A 13,859-nucleotide genomic window follows, 5' to 3' on the forward strand; every position below is an offset into this window, starting at 1 on the left:
TAGTGTTAAAATAACAGTAAAATCTGACACGTGTGGTGTTAACTTAACACTGTTCGACTGCTTCACTGTGCATATAATTCACATTAGCACACTGCAATGCATTATGGGATGTGAGGACAACGTACACGCACAATAGCAGAATTAGCCGCTCTTATTAACTCCTGACGGAACAGCTTTGTGCTAAAGGGGGCGGGACATAATCTTACTTATGCCCCGCCTCCTGCCTCCCCGTCCCAAACTGCTCTACTGTGTAAGACGTGTCGCCGCCATCATAGATAGCCACGAGAAAGAACTAGCTCAACGCTAGTTTCCACAGTAGCATTAGGTGTCAACATTGTGAGTTAGAAAAACAGCTATTTTTTTTTACCTTTGCTGCTGTGGTTGTTGACGCTGGGAGGAGGCGTCGCCACCTTCAGGGCCAAGCCGTAAGCGCCCTGGAAAGAATTACTGTCCCTGATCAGGAAAGTTCCCGGCTCTCTCTCCTTCAGCGCTGCAATCGCTACACAAACAAACCACCAATATACTGGATCATTTCACTGGATTTTGCTCTGAATTAAATCATATTTTTCCCATCGTAGGAAGAAAGAAAAGCTTCTCAAGAGGAGCTTCTTTTTAAGACCTACCTTGCTCTCTGGAGATCCCGGGCTTGTACCAGAACCTAGAACTGTCCTGGACAAACTTCACACTGACCCTGTTTGCGTTGTCCGACTCCACGCCGTGGTCTGCAGGGAGCGCTATTTCCCCCACCTCAGGGGAGAAGGTGACGTGGTGGTGATGCTGGGAGGAGGAGGAGGAGGAGGCGGCAGCAGAAGGAGACACTTGACCCTCAGCCGACCTCAGAGTCCCCGTCCCGTTACTGGGCGAGACCGCGTGGGCGGACGGGTGTCGCTTCTCCGGCAGCGGGGGTTGTGGGTGTGGCAGCGGGATGGAGATGGTGGAGTAGTTGGAGTAAGAGGACGGGTGGAGCTGTGGCGTGTGACCCGAGTAACAGAGTCTCCTGTCCCCGGCGGGACTGTGCTCCATGGCCGGGTAGCTGTGGGGTGAGGACGCCGGATGCTGGACATGGTTCAGGTGCTGGGAGTCAGACCCGCCCAACATCAACCTCCTGCCTAGGGTGGCAAAGCCGGGCACGGGGGCGTCTGAGACGGGGGAGCCGTCCATGCTGCTGGACGCCGGCTGACACGATGGTGACGCCGGGCTGGGAGGAGCAGGGGCTCGGTCGTCGGAGGGTTTTGGACTTTCAGGGCGAGCTCTCCTGGTCGGGGACGACGTCTCGGAACCAGGGGCTTGGGTCGTGGTCCGGCTCTGAGGCTGAGACGCTGCCACAGACGAAGGCAGAGCCGCGGCCTCTGAAGGGTGCGAGGGCTGCAGTGTGAGAGGTCCAGGCTGGGGACCAGGAGACGACGGAGCCCGGCGGTGTCCCTGGTTCGGCGAGGACGGCGTGGCGGCGGCGTCCGGGCCGCTGCGCTGCTGGACAGGAGTTGTGGGACATCGGTCAGTCTGTGCAGTGCAGTGGTTTGCTGAGTCGCTCTGAACAGTCGCCGCGGCAGTGTGCGACTGCAGGTCTTTGGTGGACGACGACGACGACGACTCCGCGCCGCTACTTTTTCGGCTTTCCAAGGATTCCTGGACGACGTCGTCAGCTCGATATCGTCCGTCCTGGGGCTGCGAAGCCTCGTAGTTGCTGTCGATGATGTCTGTCGTCCGAATCTCGTCCTCCCTCCCTCCTGGACTGGGGCTACGGAGGACAGACATGAGTGTTAACCGCAGACATCGACGCCCTTGAAGACACATATCAGCCCCTTTCCCACCTCAGATTACCCGGGATTTTGAAAAACCTCGGCACATTTTCCCAAACTTTCCCCCAAAAGAAGAACCTGCTCGTGACAAAGGACTTTTCAGATTACCAGGACCTTTAGAGAGACAGCGTGTGAATTTCAGCGAAATTGATGCACTTGCGCTTTTATATATGCTTTGGAGCCACCTGGTGGGTTAAATGTGCAACTGCAGGGTAGTGTTCCTTCTCCGGCTCTGTAGCCTTCATGACTCGGGCAAAGAAAGAAACTTCTAAGCCGGAGGTGGGTGTAACAACGTTTTTTTTCATAGCACTGGGCACGTGGGCACGTTAGCGCGATGAAGGCGGTTAATGGCGTCAATGCTAACACACATTAACACATGACATGTTTACGTGCCGCGGCACCGTTTACCAGTTAGCTTTGTTAGCTCCTTTAGCGCTGTAAGCGAGCCTACAGTCGAACTGGAGAGGTCTGTTTATTAAACGAAAAAAGAGCAGCGCTACAAATAACCAGCGTACCTGTGGCCGTTTACCGCCTCTAACGTGCCCAGCACTATTTATTTTATGATGGTCAGTCGTGTATTTTGACTGCGAACGATATGAGCATGTATTCTGAAAGTTACAGACATTCCTGTGCAGAAATGGTGAGTTTTATTTACAAGTTTTGTGTTGCACTAATGCTAGCTCGCTAGCCATTTAGCTTATTCACTAACTGGTTCCCTGTCTGCTGTAATTAACTTATATTTATTATTTTAAACTTGAACCCATGCAGTTGGTTAACACATCACTGATGACAGCATTGTGTGTTACGCTTTATTAATTGTGTGTTAGACATATTGTTAGCCTAATAGCATAGTTGCCTAAGTCATATTTGAACGTTTTCGGAAAACAAGAAAAAACTAATTTTTAGCAAGCTCATTGGTAGATATCACAATTACCAAAAAAATGACTTTGGCAATTATGCTATTAGGCTAACGATATGTTGTTCTGAAGCCTAGCTTTGTAATTTACCATGTTTATGTTACATTCCATGGATTAATAGTATTCTTATTTCATTCATAGTCCTGTGTGGGGTTTAAATAACATGGGATTTACTGTATATCAGATTTAAATGCTTTACTGTTAATGGATTACTGTTTATTTCATGTTGGATTAGAATATTTATTGTGAATATAAAAGAAAATAGCTCTTATTCATAACTCTTGCTGGAATTTATTATCAAATATTGTTTGACAACACATCACTGATGACAGCGTTGTGTTGTTGCTGCTTCTTACAGCAGAATAAAGAGGAAACCATAGTGAAAGACCTGTGTGTCTGTGACGTTAACTGTGGTTACACTGGGAAAGTCTGAGGTGGAAACACAAACCACACACAGATTACCAGGAATTCAGTGTTGGTTTGCTTCTGCTGAGGTAAGCTAACGTTCAGAGGGTTAGCACTGTTGTTTGGGAACCATCGTGAAACACGAACACAGGACGAGGTAAAAGCAGCTTTTATCCACTTCGCAAAAAGGCTGACCTCATAAAAACCAAACCTCAAGGCGCAGTACCTCTCGTCTGTGCGTAGGGGGCTGCTGGTGTGGACGGGAGTGGACGGTCCGGACATGTCCGACGGCGTGGAGCAGGCGGCGTGGGCGTCTCTGTGGACGCGCCTGAACGAGCCGTGGGTGATGTGATCTCTCCAGCCCACGCTTTCACCAGAGCTACGAAGGCCGTCTGAGGAGAGGAGAGGAAGAGCAGGATTTAAGGTGAGCAACGTGGCGAGTATTTGTGTGATTACAGATGATTTATCCGCTCCTGTTTCTCGTTAGAATCTTGAATTTGACAATTTTTTTCAAAAAAAAATTTGGTCCAAATTTGACAAAAACGTCATACTATACTACGTCGTCGAAGATGTGACAATTTTTTTCCAAAAAAATTTCGGTCCAAAATTTGACAAAAACGTCATACTATACTACGTCGTCCAAAATGTGACAATTTTTTGAAAAAAAAATGTTGCTCAAAAATTTCACAAAAACGTCATACTTTTCTGTCGTTCAAAATTTTAAAATTTTTGGGGAAAAAAGTTTTTTGTCCAAAATTTGACAAAAACGTACTATACTATGTCGTCCCAAATTTGACATTTTTTTTCAAAAAAAATTCAGTCCAAAATTTGACAAAAACATCATACTATACTACGTCGTCCCAAATGTTACAATTTTTTTGAGAAAAAAAATGTTGCTCAAAAATTTCACAAAAACGTCATACTATTCTATGTCATTCAAAATTTTTACATTTTTGGGGAAAAAAAGTTTTTGGTCCAAAATTTGACAAAAACGTACTATACTATGTCGTCCCAAATTTGACATTTTTTTTCAAAAAAAATTCGGTCCAAAATTTGAAAAAAAACGTCATACAATACTACGTCGTCCAAAATGTGACAATGTTTTTGAAAAAAAGTTTTTGGTCCAAAATTTGACAAAAACGTCATACTTTTCTGTCGTTCAAAATTTTAAAATTTTTGGGGAAAAAAAGTTTTTTTTCCAAAATTTGACAAAAACGTACTATACTATGTCGTCCCAAATTTGACATTTTTTTTCAAAAAAATTCAGTCCAAAATTTGACAAAAACGTCATACTATACTACGTCGTCCAAAATGTGACAATGTTTTTTAAAAAAAATTTTGGTCCAAAATTTCACAAAAACGTCATACTATTCTATGTCGTTCAAAATTTTAAAATTTTTGGGGAAAAAAAGTTTTTTTTCCAAAATTTGACAAAAACGTACTATACTATGTCGTCCCAAATTTGACATTTTTTTCAAAAAAATTCAGTCCAAAATTTGACAAAAACGTCATACTATACTACGTCGTCCAAAATGTGACAATGTTTTTTTAAAAAAATGTTGGTCCAAAATTTCACAAAAACGTCATACTATTCTATGTCGTTCAAAATTTTAAAATTTTTGGGGAAAAAACTTTTTTTCCCCAAAATTTGACAAAAACGTACTATATGTCGTCCCAAATTTGAATTTTTTTTCAAAAAAATTTCGGTCCAAAATTTGACAAAAACGTCCTACTATACTACGTCGTCCAAAATGTGACAATTTTTTTGGAAAAAAAAATGTTGCTCAAAAATTTCACAAAAACGTCATACTATTCTATGTCGTTAAATTTTTTTTTTAATTTTGGGAAAAAAGTTGTTGGTCCAAAATTTGACAAAAACGTACTATACTATGTCGTCCCAAATTTGACATTTAAAAAAAAAAAAAAATTGGTCCAAAATTTGACAAAAATTACATACTATACTATGTCGTCCCAAATTTGACAATCTCTGACCGTCTTTGTGTGAGTGTCTCACCAGTGTGTGAGTCAGAGCTGAACGACTGTTGAGAGTCTGGATGGTGATGATGGTGATGGCTTTGGTTCCGCTCGGCCGGGCCGTTGCCGTGGCCGCAGGGCCCCGTCATGGAGGAGGCCGGCGGCGGCAGCGGCGACGTGGACTCGGACTGGTATCCCGAGGCGTAGCCTCTGCTCTCAGACGGCGACGGCTGATACGGCGAGCACGGGCACGCCTGCCGCGGCGTCTGGTAACCGCTGCTGCCGCTGCTGTACTTCAGGTCCAGGTGCGAGTGAGCGTGAGACCTCGACGCCTCGGGGTACGCCGGGTGACCCGAGGGCAAGGGGTCGAACGTGAACGCGGGGAGGAGGTCGTGACCCTGCGGGCCGTAGGCGGCGACCGTGGCTCTCCTGTGCCAGTACTCGGCTTCTCTGTCGCGCTCCCACTGTAGCTCCGCCTCCTGTCTGTCGCGCTCCCAGTGCAGCGACAGCTCCCGGCCTCGCCGCGGGCCGGGGTCGCGGTCCCAGTGGACGTCCGGGCCTCTGCGAAGCTCCGCCTCTCTTTGCTGAAGCTCCGCCTCCCTGTCCCAGTGGAAGCTGTCGCCGCGGTCCAGCCTCACGCCGTGATAGTCGTCTCTCCTGATGGCGCAGTCCCTGCAGGGGCAGCCGGGGGGCGGCAGACCGTCCATCAGCATGATGTCGTGGTAGGTGGGGCTGGTGGACGGTTTGGGGCGGTGATGGTGGTGATGGAAGGGCCCGTAGTCGTCGTCTCGACAGCAGAGGCGACCCGGCGCGGACAGAGGGTGGTGAGAGAGCGGCGTGAGGTCGGGCGACGGGTACTGACACATGTGTCGGGACGACTCGGAGCAGGAGCGGTGCAGGTAGTGCGGCGGGCCGCTCTGTCGGTCCCACACCAGATCAGGAGGAGGCAGCGCCTGAGGGTGGTAGTGCTGACACAGATCCATGTGTGACGGCGGCGGCTGTGGCGGCGGCGCGGTCTGGTTGGCAGAGGGCGTCGCCCCGTGGTGGCCGTTGGTGCCGGGCGCTCGGTCCAGGCAGTAACCGTTGGGCATGAGCAGCGTGCGGTCGCAGCCGGGCTCCGCGCAGCGCTGGGACCGGTAGCCGTCGCGGCAGGAGCACGAGCGGCTCAGCCTCAGCGCGGCGCTGCGCTCCGAGGGCAGCGAATCGCCGTCGTCCAGGATCGCCGTCTCTCGCTCGCCGCCGTCGCCGTGGCCGCCGCGGTTTCCCTCGATGCCGCCGAGAAGACGCTCCAGCTCCTCCCGCTCCTGCCTGGTGGGAGGCGGGGGACGGACGAGCTCCTCCTGGCGCTCGCAGTGGACCGGGGATTGGTTCGAGAGGGCGGAGTCAGAGCCGTGAGCGGCGAGGCGATCGTGCCGGTCGTCTGAGACGCCGGCGCCAGGGCTGCTGCCGTTAGCCGAGCTGAGGGAACCCGAGCCGCCGGCGCCGCGGCGCTTCTTAATCTGGGCGTAGAGACTGCCATCTAGTGGCCCTCTGGTGTGGGCGATATCTACAACACAGAGAGGGGAGGAGCTTTAGTCCAGGAGATTATTATTCAGTTACAAACGTTCACCGAATAAAATAAAAACACAAAAGCAGGTGCAGATTTTACTAGGAAAGTAAATCCGGATTTCCTGGAGTCCCCACAGGCTCACAGTCATGGTTCAGTCCAGGTTTTACCTCTACACTAACACCTCCTGCTCGTAGTGTCGTAGTTAATCTCGTGGAATATCCTTTACCTTCCAGACTGTCCTGGTAACGCTGGTTAAAGTTCTCGTAGGAGTCCCAGCGAACCACCGGGTCGGCGGTGTTGTAGTCCACCGTCACGGCCGGGTCGTTCTTATGGTACTCGCGACCTGAGAGAGGACACGTTTTCATTTAATTCTCCTTTCCTTCATAAACCAAGATAATCGTGGATTATTGTCGTAAAAACTCGAGGAACGGTGAGGAACTCACCTTTGACTCGTTCAGGTCCAGAGGAGAAGACGAACTCCACCGTGGCGTCGGACGGAAAACGCTCGTCTGTGCAGAAAGAACGAGAACAGGAAACGTGAGAGCGACGTTAGAATAATCTAAATCTAATCCCGACATGAGAACAGAGATTAGCGAGCGCTCTGCAGTGATCAAATGTCCTAATACAGGTGTTTTCAAAGTTTTGATACCTGAAGGCCAATTTAGGAACCCAACATTGGACTGAGGACCGCCAAAGAAAAAAAAAAAGAAAAAAAGTGAAAGAAATCCCATTTGTAATAACTATGTCGTCCAAAACTTAAAAAAATATGTATTTTTTATTTTTGGTCCAACATTTGACAAAAACGACGTACTTTACTACGTCGTCCAAAATGTGACCATTTTTTTGAACAAAAAAAGTTTGCTTAAAAAATTTGACAAAAACGTCATACTTTACTATGTCGTTCACAATTTTAAAATTTTTGGGGAAAAAAGTTTTTGGTCCAAATATTGACAAAAACGTTGTACTATACTATGTCGTCCCAAATTTGACAAAAACATCATACATCGTCCAAAATGTGACCATTTTTTTGGAGAAAAAAAATTTGCTCAAAAATTTGACAAAAACGTCATAATATACTATGTCGTCCAAAATGTGACAATATTTTTCCAAAAAAAAATTCGGTCCAAAATTTGACAAAAACGTCATACTATACTACGTCGTCCAAAATGTGAAAAAATTTTTGAAAAAAAAAATTTTGCTCAATAATTTCACAAAAACCTCATACTATACTACCTTGTCCAAAATTTGATGACATATTAAATACAGTTGTACAGTTTACACTTATTGGTCTGTATCCAGTAATGTCCAATAAACATTTAACAAGCTTAGTCGCTCCTGGATTAAAACTATCAACTGTAATTCATTGCGGGGCCGACAGTGGCTCGCGGGCCGCACTTTGAGAACCAATGTCCTAATACATCCCACAGATGTGCTCTGAGGTGAGCGGTGAGTTCATGAACATCTGTAATGACGACCACATCTACGCGTACGTTTAAAAAAAACCCTCCTGTTTTACAGACGACGTCTCGCGACTCTGTCATTCCAGAGAAAGTGAAACTCGGCGAGGAAATGAAGTAATGAGCGTATTCATTATACACTCAGAGAGCGACTTTACTCTCTCATGGGCATAGTTAGAGACTCCGACACGCAGCACAATTCATTTTCACTCCACTCGCCTCCACAGAGCTGTTATTACGTCCAGAACCAGGGATTACGCTCCTATTATTTCGGGATTTATGCGACCGCGGTGTTACGAGCAAAAAACGCGGTGAATGCGTTCCCACAATGCCGAGTTCAAGAGCTGCTATTACAGCCAATGAAAGCAGAGCACGTGGTGATTACCGTCGCCACAATTAACAACTCCAGTTAACAGGGATTAAAAAAATCAAAGCAGGATTCACGGCGCCCTCTGGAGGAGACACAAACACTGATTTATTCTAGAAAAGATGATGCAACAGTGACAGCAGTCTCCTGCTCCATGAATAACAGGACTAACGGTTAGCTTATGCTTATGTTGGCTAACGTTTGCTAGCGTTTTTGTTTTAATAGTTCCTTTTTTCTGAATAGCGCGCTGGTGTTTTACAGTTAGAGCCTCAATCATAGCTTATGTTGGCTTACGTTTGCTAACATTTTTGTTTTAATAGTTCCATTTTTCTGAATAACACGCTGGTGTTTTACGGTTAGAGCTTCAACCGTAGCTTATGTTGGCTATCGTTTGCTAGCGTTTTTGTTTTAATAGTTAATTTATCTTAATATCACGCTGGTGTTTTACAGTTAGAGCCTCAACCATAGCTTATGTTGGCTAACATTTTTGTTTTAATAGTTCATTTCTCTGAATAACACGCTGACGTTTTACGGTTAGAGCGTCAACTGTAGCATATGTTGGCTAGCGTTTGCTAACATTTTTGTTTTAATAGTTCCTTTTTTCTGAATAACACGCTGGTTAAAGCCTCAACCTTAGCTTATGTTGGCTAACGTTTGGTAATGTTTTTGTTTTAATAGTTAATTTATCTGAATAACACGCTGGTGTTTTACAGTTAGAGCGTCAACTGTAGCTTATGTTGGCTAACGTTTGCTAGCGTTTTTGTTATAATAGTTCCTTTTTTCTGAATAACACGCTGGCGTTTCACTGTTCAGTTCTGTTCTCTGTGACAAACAAGGACACGGACACGGACACGGACACAGACATGGACACAAACAAGGACACGAACACGGACACAAACAAGGACACGAACACGGACACGAACACGGACACGAACACGAACACGAACACGAACACGAACACGAACACGAACACGAACACGAACACGAACACGAACACGAACAAGGACACGAACACGAACACGAACACGAACAAGGACACGGACACGGACACGAACACGAACACGGACACGAACACGAACAAGGACACGAACACGAACACGAACACGAACACGAACACGAACACGAACAAGGACACGAACAAGGACACGAACACGAACACGAACACGGACACGAACACGAACACGGACACGAACACGAACAAGGACACGAACACGAACACGAACACGAACACGAACACGAACACGAACACGAACACGAACAAGGACACGGACACGGACAAAGACACGTACACGTACACGTACACGTACACGTACACGTACACGTACACGTACACGTACACGTACACGGACGTACCGGTACAAGCTTCGTCCAGCTCCCCTTTGCCAAACCACAGCTGGGATCCGTGGACGGTGCACGTGTGGAACTGCAGCCTGAACACCGTGTCTCTGTCGGCGCTCTGCACTCGTCTGTGGTAGCATTTGACCTGCAGAGGGCGACAGAGAGAGAGAGAGAGATGAGAAAAGGCCTGTGGGATAATGAGAGGTTTGGGATGAAGAGTGTCGCCTACACTTTGAAAATGACCGAGTGCGACTAAAACAGACAAATGATGATTCCTTGTTAACAAAGTGACAACAACTGAGGTTTTCACACATGAATACGATTATGAATATGAAATACGACGACTTAAACAAACTTCAGCAGCACATGAAGGACAAATATGGACGTGTTCTGTTATTTCCTGTTTTCCCATGTGACTCACCATGATGTCACCCTTCAGCAGCAGGGCCGGTTCAACAGAAACACACAGACGCCTTCCCCCGGTGCCCTGAAGGTCACTGCAGAGGACAAACAAACATCATCAGATAACCAAGAACACATGAGGACAGCATGGAGATGTGACCGCAGATGTGTGTGTGTGTGTGTGTGTGTGTGTGTGTGTGTGTGTGTGTGTGTGTGTGTGTCATCACGAGTACAAATATCCATGTTTTTAGCACCACTGGTGTTTTCACTCAACCACGCTCACATTAGCATTCACTCGGAAAAAGGCCGTGAGTTAAAGAAATAAAAAAGCTGTCCTTTTATTAAAGGACGTCTCTGTTCCCTGAATGCATCTTGTAGCTACACCTGTATGTACAACACACACACACACACACTGTGGACCACGGAGAAGAAAAGACATTTACGAGGGTCGTTGACAGCATCTTGTAGCTGTCCCACACACATGAACATGTCAACATTTCAATGTCTATTTATGACGATTTCAAAAACTTCAAGGGCCTTGAAATTTTTTTTTTAACTTTACAAACTTTCAAGGATTTCAAGGAACCATGAGAAAAAACGTTCAAGGGCTTGGTTTCTTAAAATGTACACACTTTCAAGGATTTCAAGGACCTATGAGAAAAAACTTCAAAGGGCTTGGTTTTGTTTTAAAATTTACAAACTTTCAAGGATTTCAAGGACCTATGAGAAAAAACTTTCAAGAGCTTGTTTTTGTTTTAAATGTTTCAAACATTCAAGGATTTCAAGGAACCATGAGAAAAAGCTTTCAAGGGCTTGGTTTTTTAACATTTACAAACTTTCAAGGACTTCAAGGGCCTATGAGAAAAATTTTCAAGGGCTTCTTTTTTTAAATTTACAACCTTTCAAGGATTTCAAGGACCTATGAGAAAACTTTCAAGGGCTTAGTTTTGTTTTAAAATTTACAAACTTTCAAGGATTTCAAGGACCTATGAGGAAATCATTCAAGGGCTTGGGCTTTATTAATTAACAAACTTTCAAGGATTTCAAGGACCTATAAGAAAAAAACTTTCAAGAGCTTGTTTTTGTTTTAAAATTTTCAAACTTTCAAGGATTTCAAGGACCTACAAGAAAAACTTTCAAGGGCTTGTTTTTGTTTTAAAATGTACAAACTTTCAAGGATTTCAAGGACCTATGAGAAAAACTCTTGAGGGCTTCTTTTTTTAAATTTACAAATGTTCAAGGATTTCAAGGACCTATGAGAAACACTTTCAAGGGCTTGGGCTTTACTCGCTCATTGTTCTGCACGGAATTTCAGGGAGACATTTACCGAAATATCAACTTCACTTTTTTCAACATTTTTTTGTTTAAATTCACAAACTTTCAAGGATTTCAATGACCCGTGGGAACCTTATAACAAAAGTCAGCTTCACTGTACTCACTAAATGCCTGACGTGTAGACCAGCTGCATGGCCTGGTAGATCTTCAAGAAGGGGTGGTACCCTGGAGAGAGAGAGGGATATTAACACATAGTCAGGAATGTAGAGGAATGTGCTGACTTCCTTCCAAACCTGATGATCTGATTAAAGATAAACAGATGAGATGTGTTTGTGTGTTTGTACATGTCGGCTGTGAGGACACAATTCCATTCAAATCTGTCTTTGTGAGGACATTTAGCTCTGTTAGCTCTCGCTATACTTGGTCCACCGTGCCCACCGAATTTTCCCGAAACTTGGTAGGAAGATGTTATCCACCAAGACGAACAAAAAAGTTGACCGTAACCATGGCCTCAATGCAACAGGAAGTCAGCCATTTTGAATTTTTTTGCGTCCATTTTGGCGATTTGCACCCTACATAAATGAGCGAACTGGTCCGAGCACGCTTGTCGTACCTATATAAAAAAAAGCGCCAATTTGTACTAGACACATCAAATGTGAAATGTTGTTGAAAGGTTTTGGTGGATTCAAAACGCTGTGGCCACGACAACCCTCGCCATCAGTCATTTAAAAAGTCAGCCATTTTTTATTTTTTGCGTACATTTTGGCGATTTGCACCCTACGTAAACAAGCCAGACACATCAGACACACACTCACCTCCTTCACCCTGGAAGTTGGGCAGTGATGGGATGAGGACTTGGTGCAGGAACAGAGGACTGCTGTTCATCTTGATCGCTCCGGACAGAAGACCTCCGAAGTAATAAATATATCTGAGAAAAAGAAGAAAAAGAAGAAGACGATTTATCCGCGACAGTGGATCAGTGGTCGAATGAGCTGCCATTCAACTGGAAGGTCGGTCGGTTCCAATCCACTTTGAATAAACTCTATGTATCACTGAATATTTACACACGTTTACTGCTGGTCTAATCACACGGGATAAGGATTAACTGGGGGACTGTTTTTAGACCAGTTTTAGTCCCAATCTTCTGTGTGTCATTATGCATTGGTACGGATGGTAATTCACTAAAAATGACAAAACAATAAATAAATGATTGAATGAATTAAATGAATGAATGAATGAATGAATGAATAAATAAATAAATGCAGATATAAATATTGAAATAAATTAATTAAAAACAATACATTTTCATCATGAAAAGGGCTATTTCTGTATTTTTACAAGTATTAATTAATTAACAAATTAATTAATTAAATTGTTTATTTATTTATTTGTCTATTTATTTGTTGATTGAATTATATATTTATTGATTTTTTTGTATTTTTACAAGTATTAATTAATTAACAAATTAATTAATTAATTAATTAATCAATTAATTAATTAATTAATTAAATTGTCTATTTATTTATTGATTGAGTTATATATTTATACATTTATTTATTTAGTTATATATTTATTTATTGTTTTGTCATATTTGGACCTCCATACATCACACCACCTATACATGTAAAACTAATCCTATCTGAAAAAAGCTTCAAACATCTTAAAGCACATTTTAGGGCATCACGAGCTCTAAAATCAAATCTAAATATGGAAAAAAAAGTCAACATTTTCATATAATTATGTTGTAGGGCAACATAAAATGTCGGTTTTTGACGTCACGCGGACTTTAAATCAAGGTCCAGTGTTTGACATGTTAAAGGTTTAATGTCAGAAATGTCATTTATTTATGTTTATTATCACTTTATTATCATCATCATCATCATCATCGTCCTTATGTGGCCTTTACCTGTTCTGTGACGGCTGCAGAGACGACGACACTTTATCTTCGCAGAACTTCCTCATGGCAAGAGTACTGAGAGCCTGGTCCGCCCTGCACACACACACACACACACACACACACACACACACACACACACACACACACACACACACACACACACACACACACAGTTTCCATCATGTGACCTCTCTCTCTCTCTCTCATGGAGAGGATACAGCTGGCGTCCACCTCAGGACAAACCAGTTTCCAGTGTTCCTGTGTATAATCCGCTGGGATTAATCCATCAAACGACTGTAATCTAAAAAAGTCTGAATGGAAATCATTGTTGCTGCTCGTACACGAGAGGAGAAGAGAAGCAGAGAGGAGGTTTGCATTAAAACCGAAACATCGCAGTAAAAAACTCTCTCAAATATCGCAAAGGCATTTTCTCGCTCTCATGACGTGCAGATATCAGAGTATAGGCTGCGTGTGTGTTT

The 13,859-nt window shown here is 44.3% G+C and overlaps 1 protein-coding gene across 4 annotated transcripts in view; it reads right to left on the bottom strand.

The window, feature by feature from the left end:
• The window catches only part of tns2a (tensin 2a), a gene marked incomplete at its 5' end in the record, with an annotated part of 84,352 nt that overhangs the window by 25,686 nt on the left and 44,807 nt on the right, over positions 1-13,859 (bottom strand). For all 4 annotated transcript variants that reach the window (XM_083894622.1, XM_083894623.1, XM_083894621.1 and 1 more), the window contains 11 exons: positions 368-499; positions 624-1,738; positions 3,348-3,513; positions 5,136-6,641; positions 6,871-6,987; positions 7,088-7,153; positions 9,822-9,951; positions 10,228-10,303; positions 11,648-11,708; positions 12,299-12,411; positions 13,390-13,473. In XM_083894622.1, coding sequence (XP_083750748.1) covers positions 368-499; positions 624-1,738; positions 3,348-3,513; positions 5,136-6,641; positions 6,871-6,987; positions 7,088-7,153; positions 9,822-9,951; positions 10,228-10,303; positions 11,648-11,708; positions 12,299-12,411; positions 13,390-13,473 — 3,566 coding nt within the window. The remainder of the gene's footprint in view (positions 1-367; positions 500-623; positions 1,739-3,347; positions 3,514-5,135; positions 6,642-6,870; positions 6,988-7,087; positions 7,154-9,821; positions 9,952-10,227; positions 10,304-11,647; positions 11,709-12,298; positions 12,412-13,389; positions 13,474-13,859) is intronic.

Source organism: Microchirus variegatus, assembly GCF_963457635.1.
Source record: "Microchirus variegatus genome assembly, chromosome: 9".
NCBI classification, from domain to species: Eukaryota; Metazoa; Chordata; class Actinopteri; order Pleuronectiformes; family Soleidae; genus Microchirus; species Microchirus variegatus.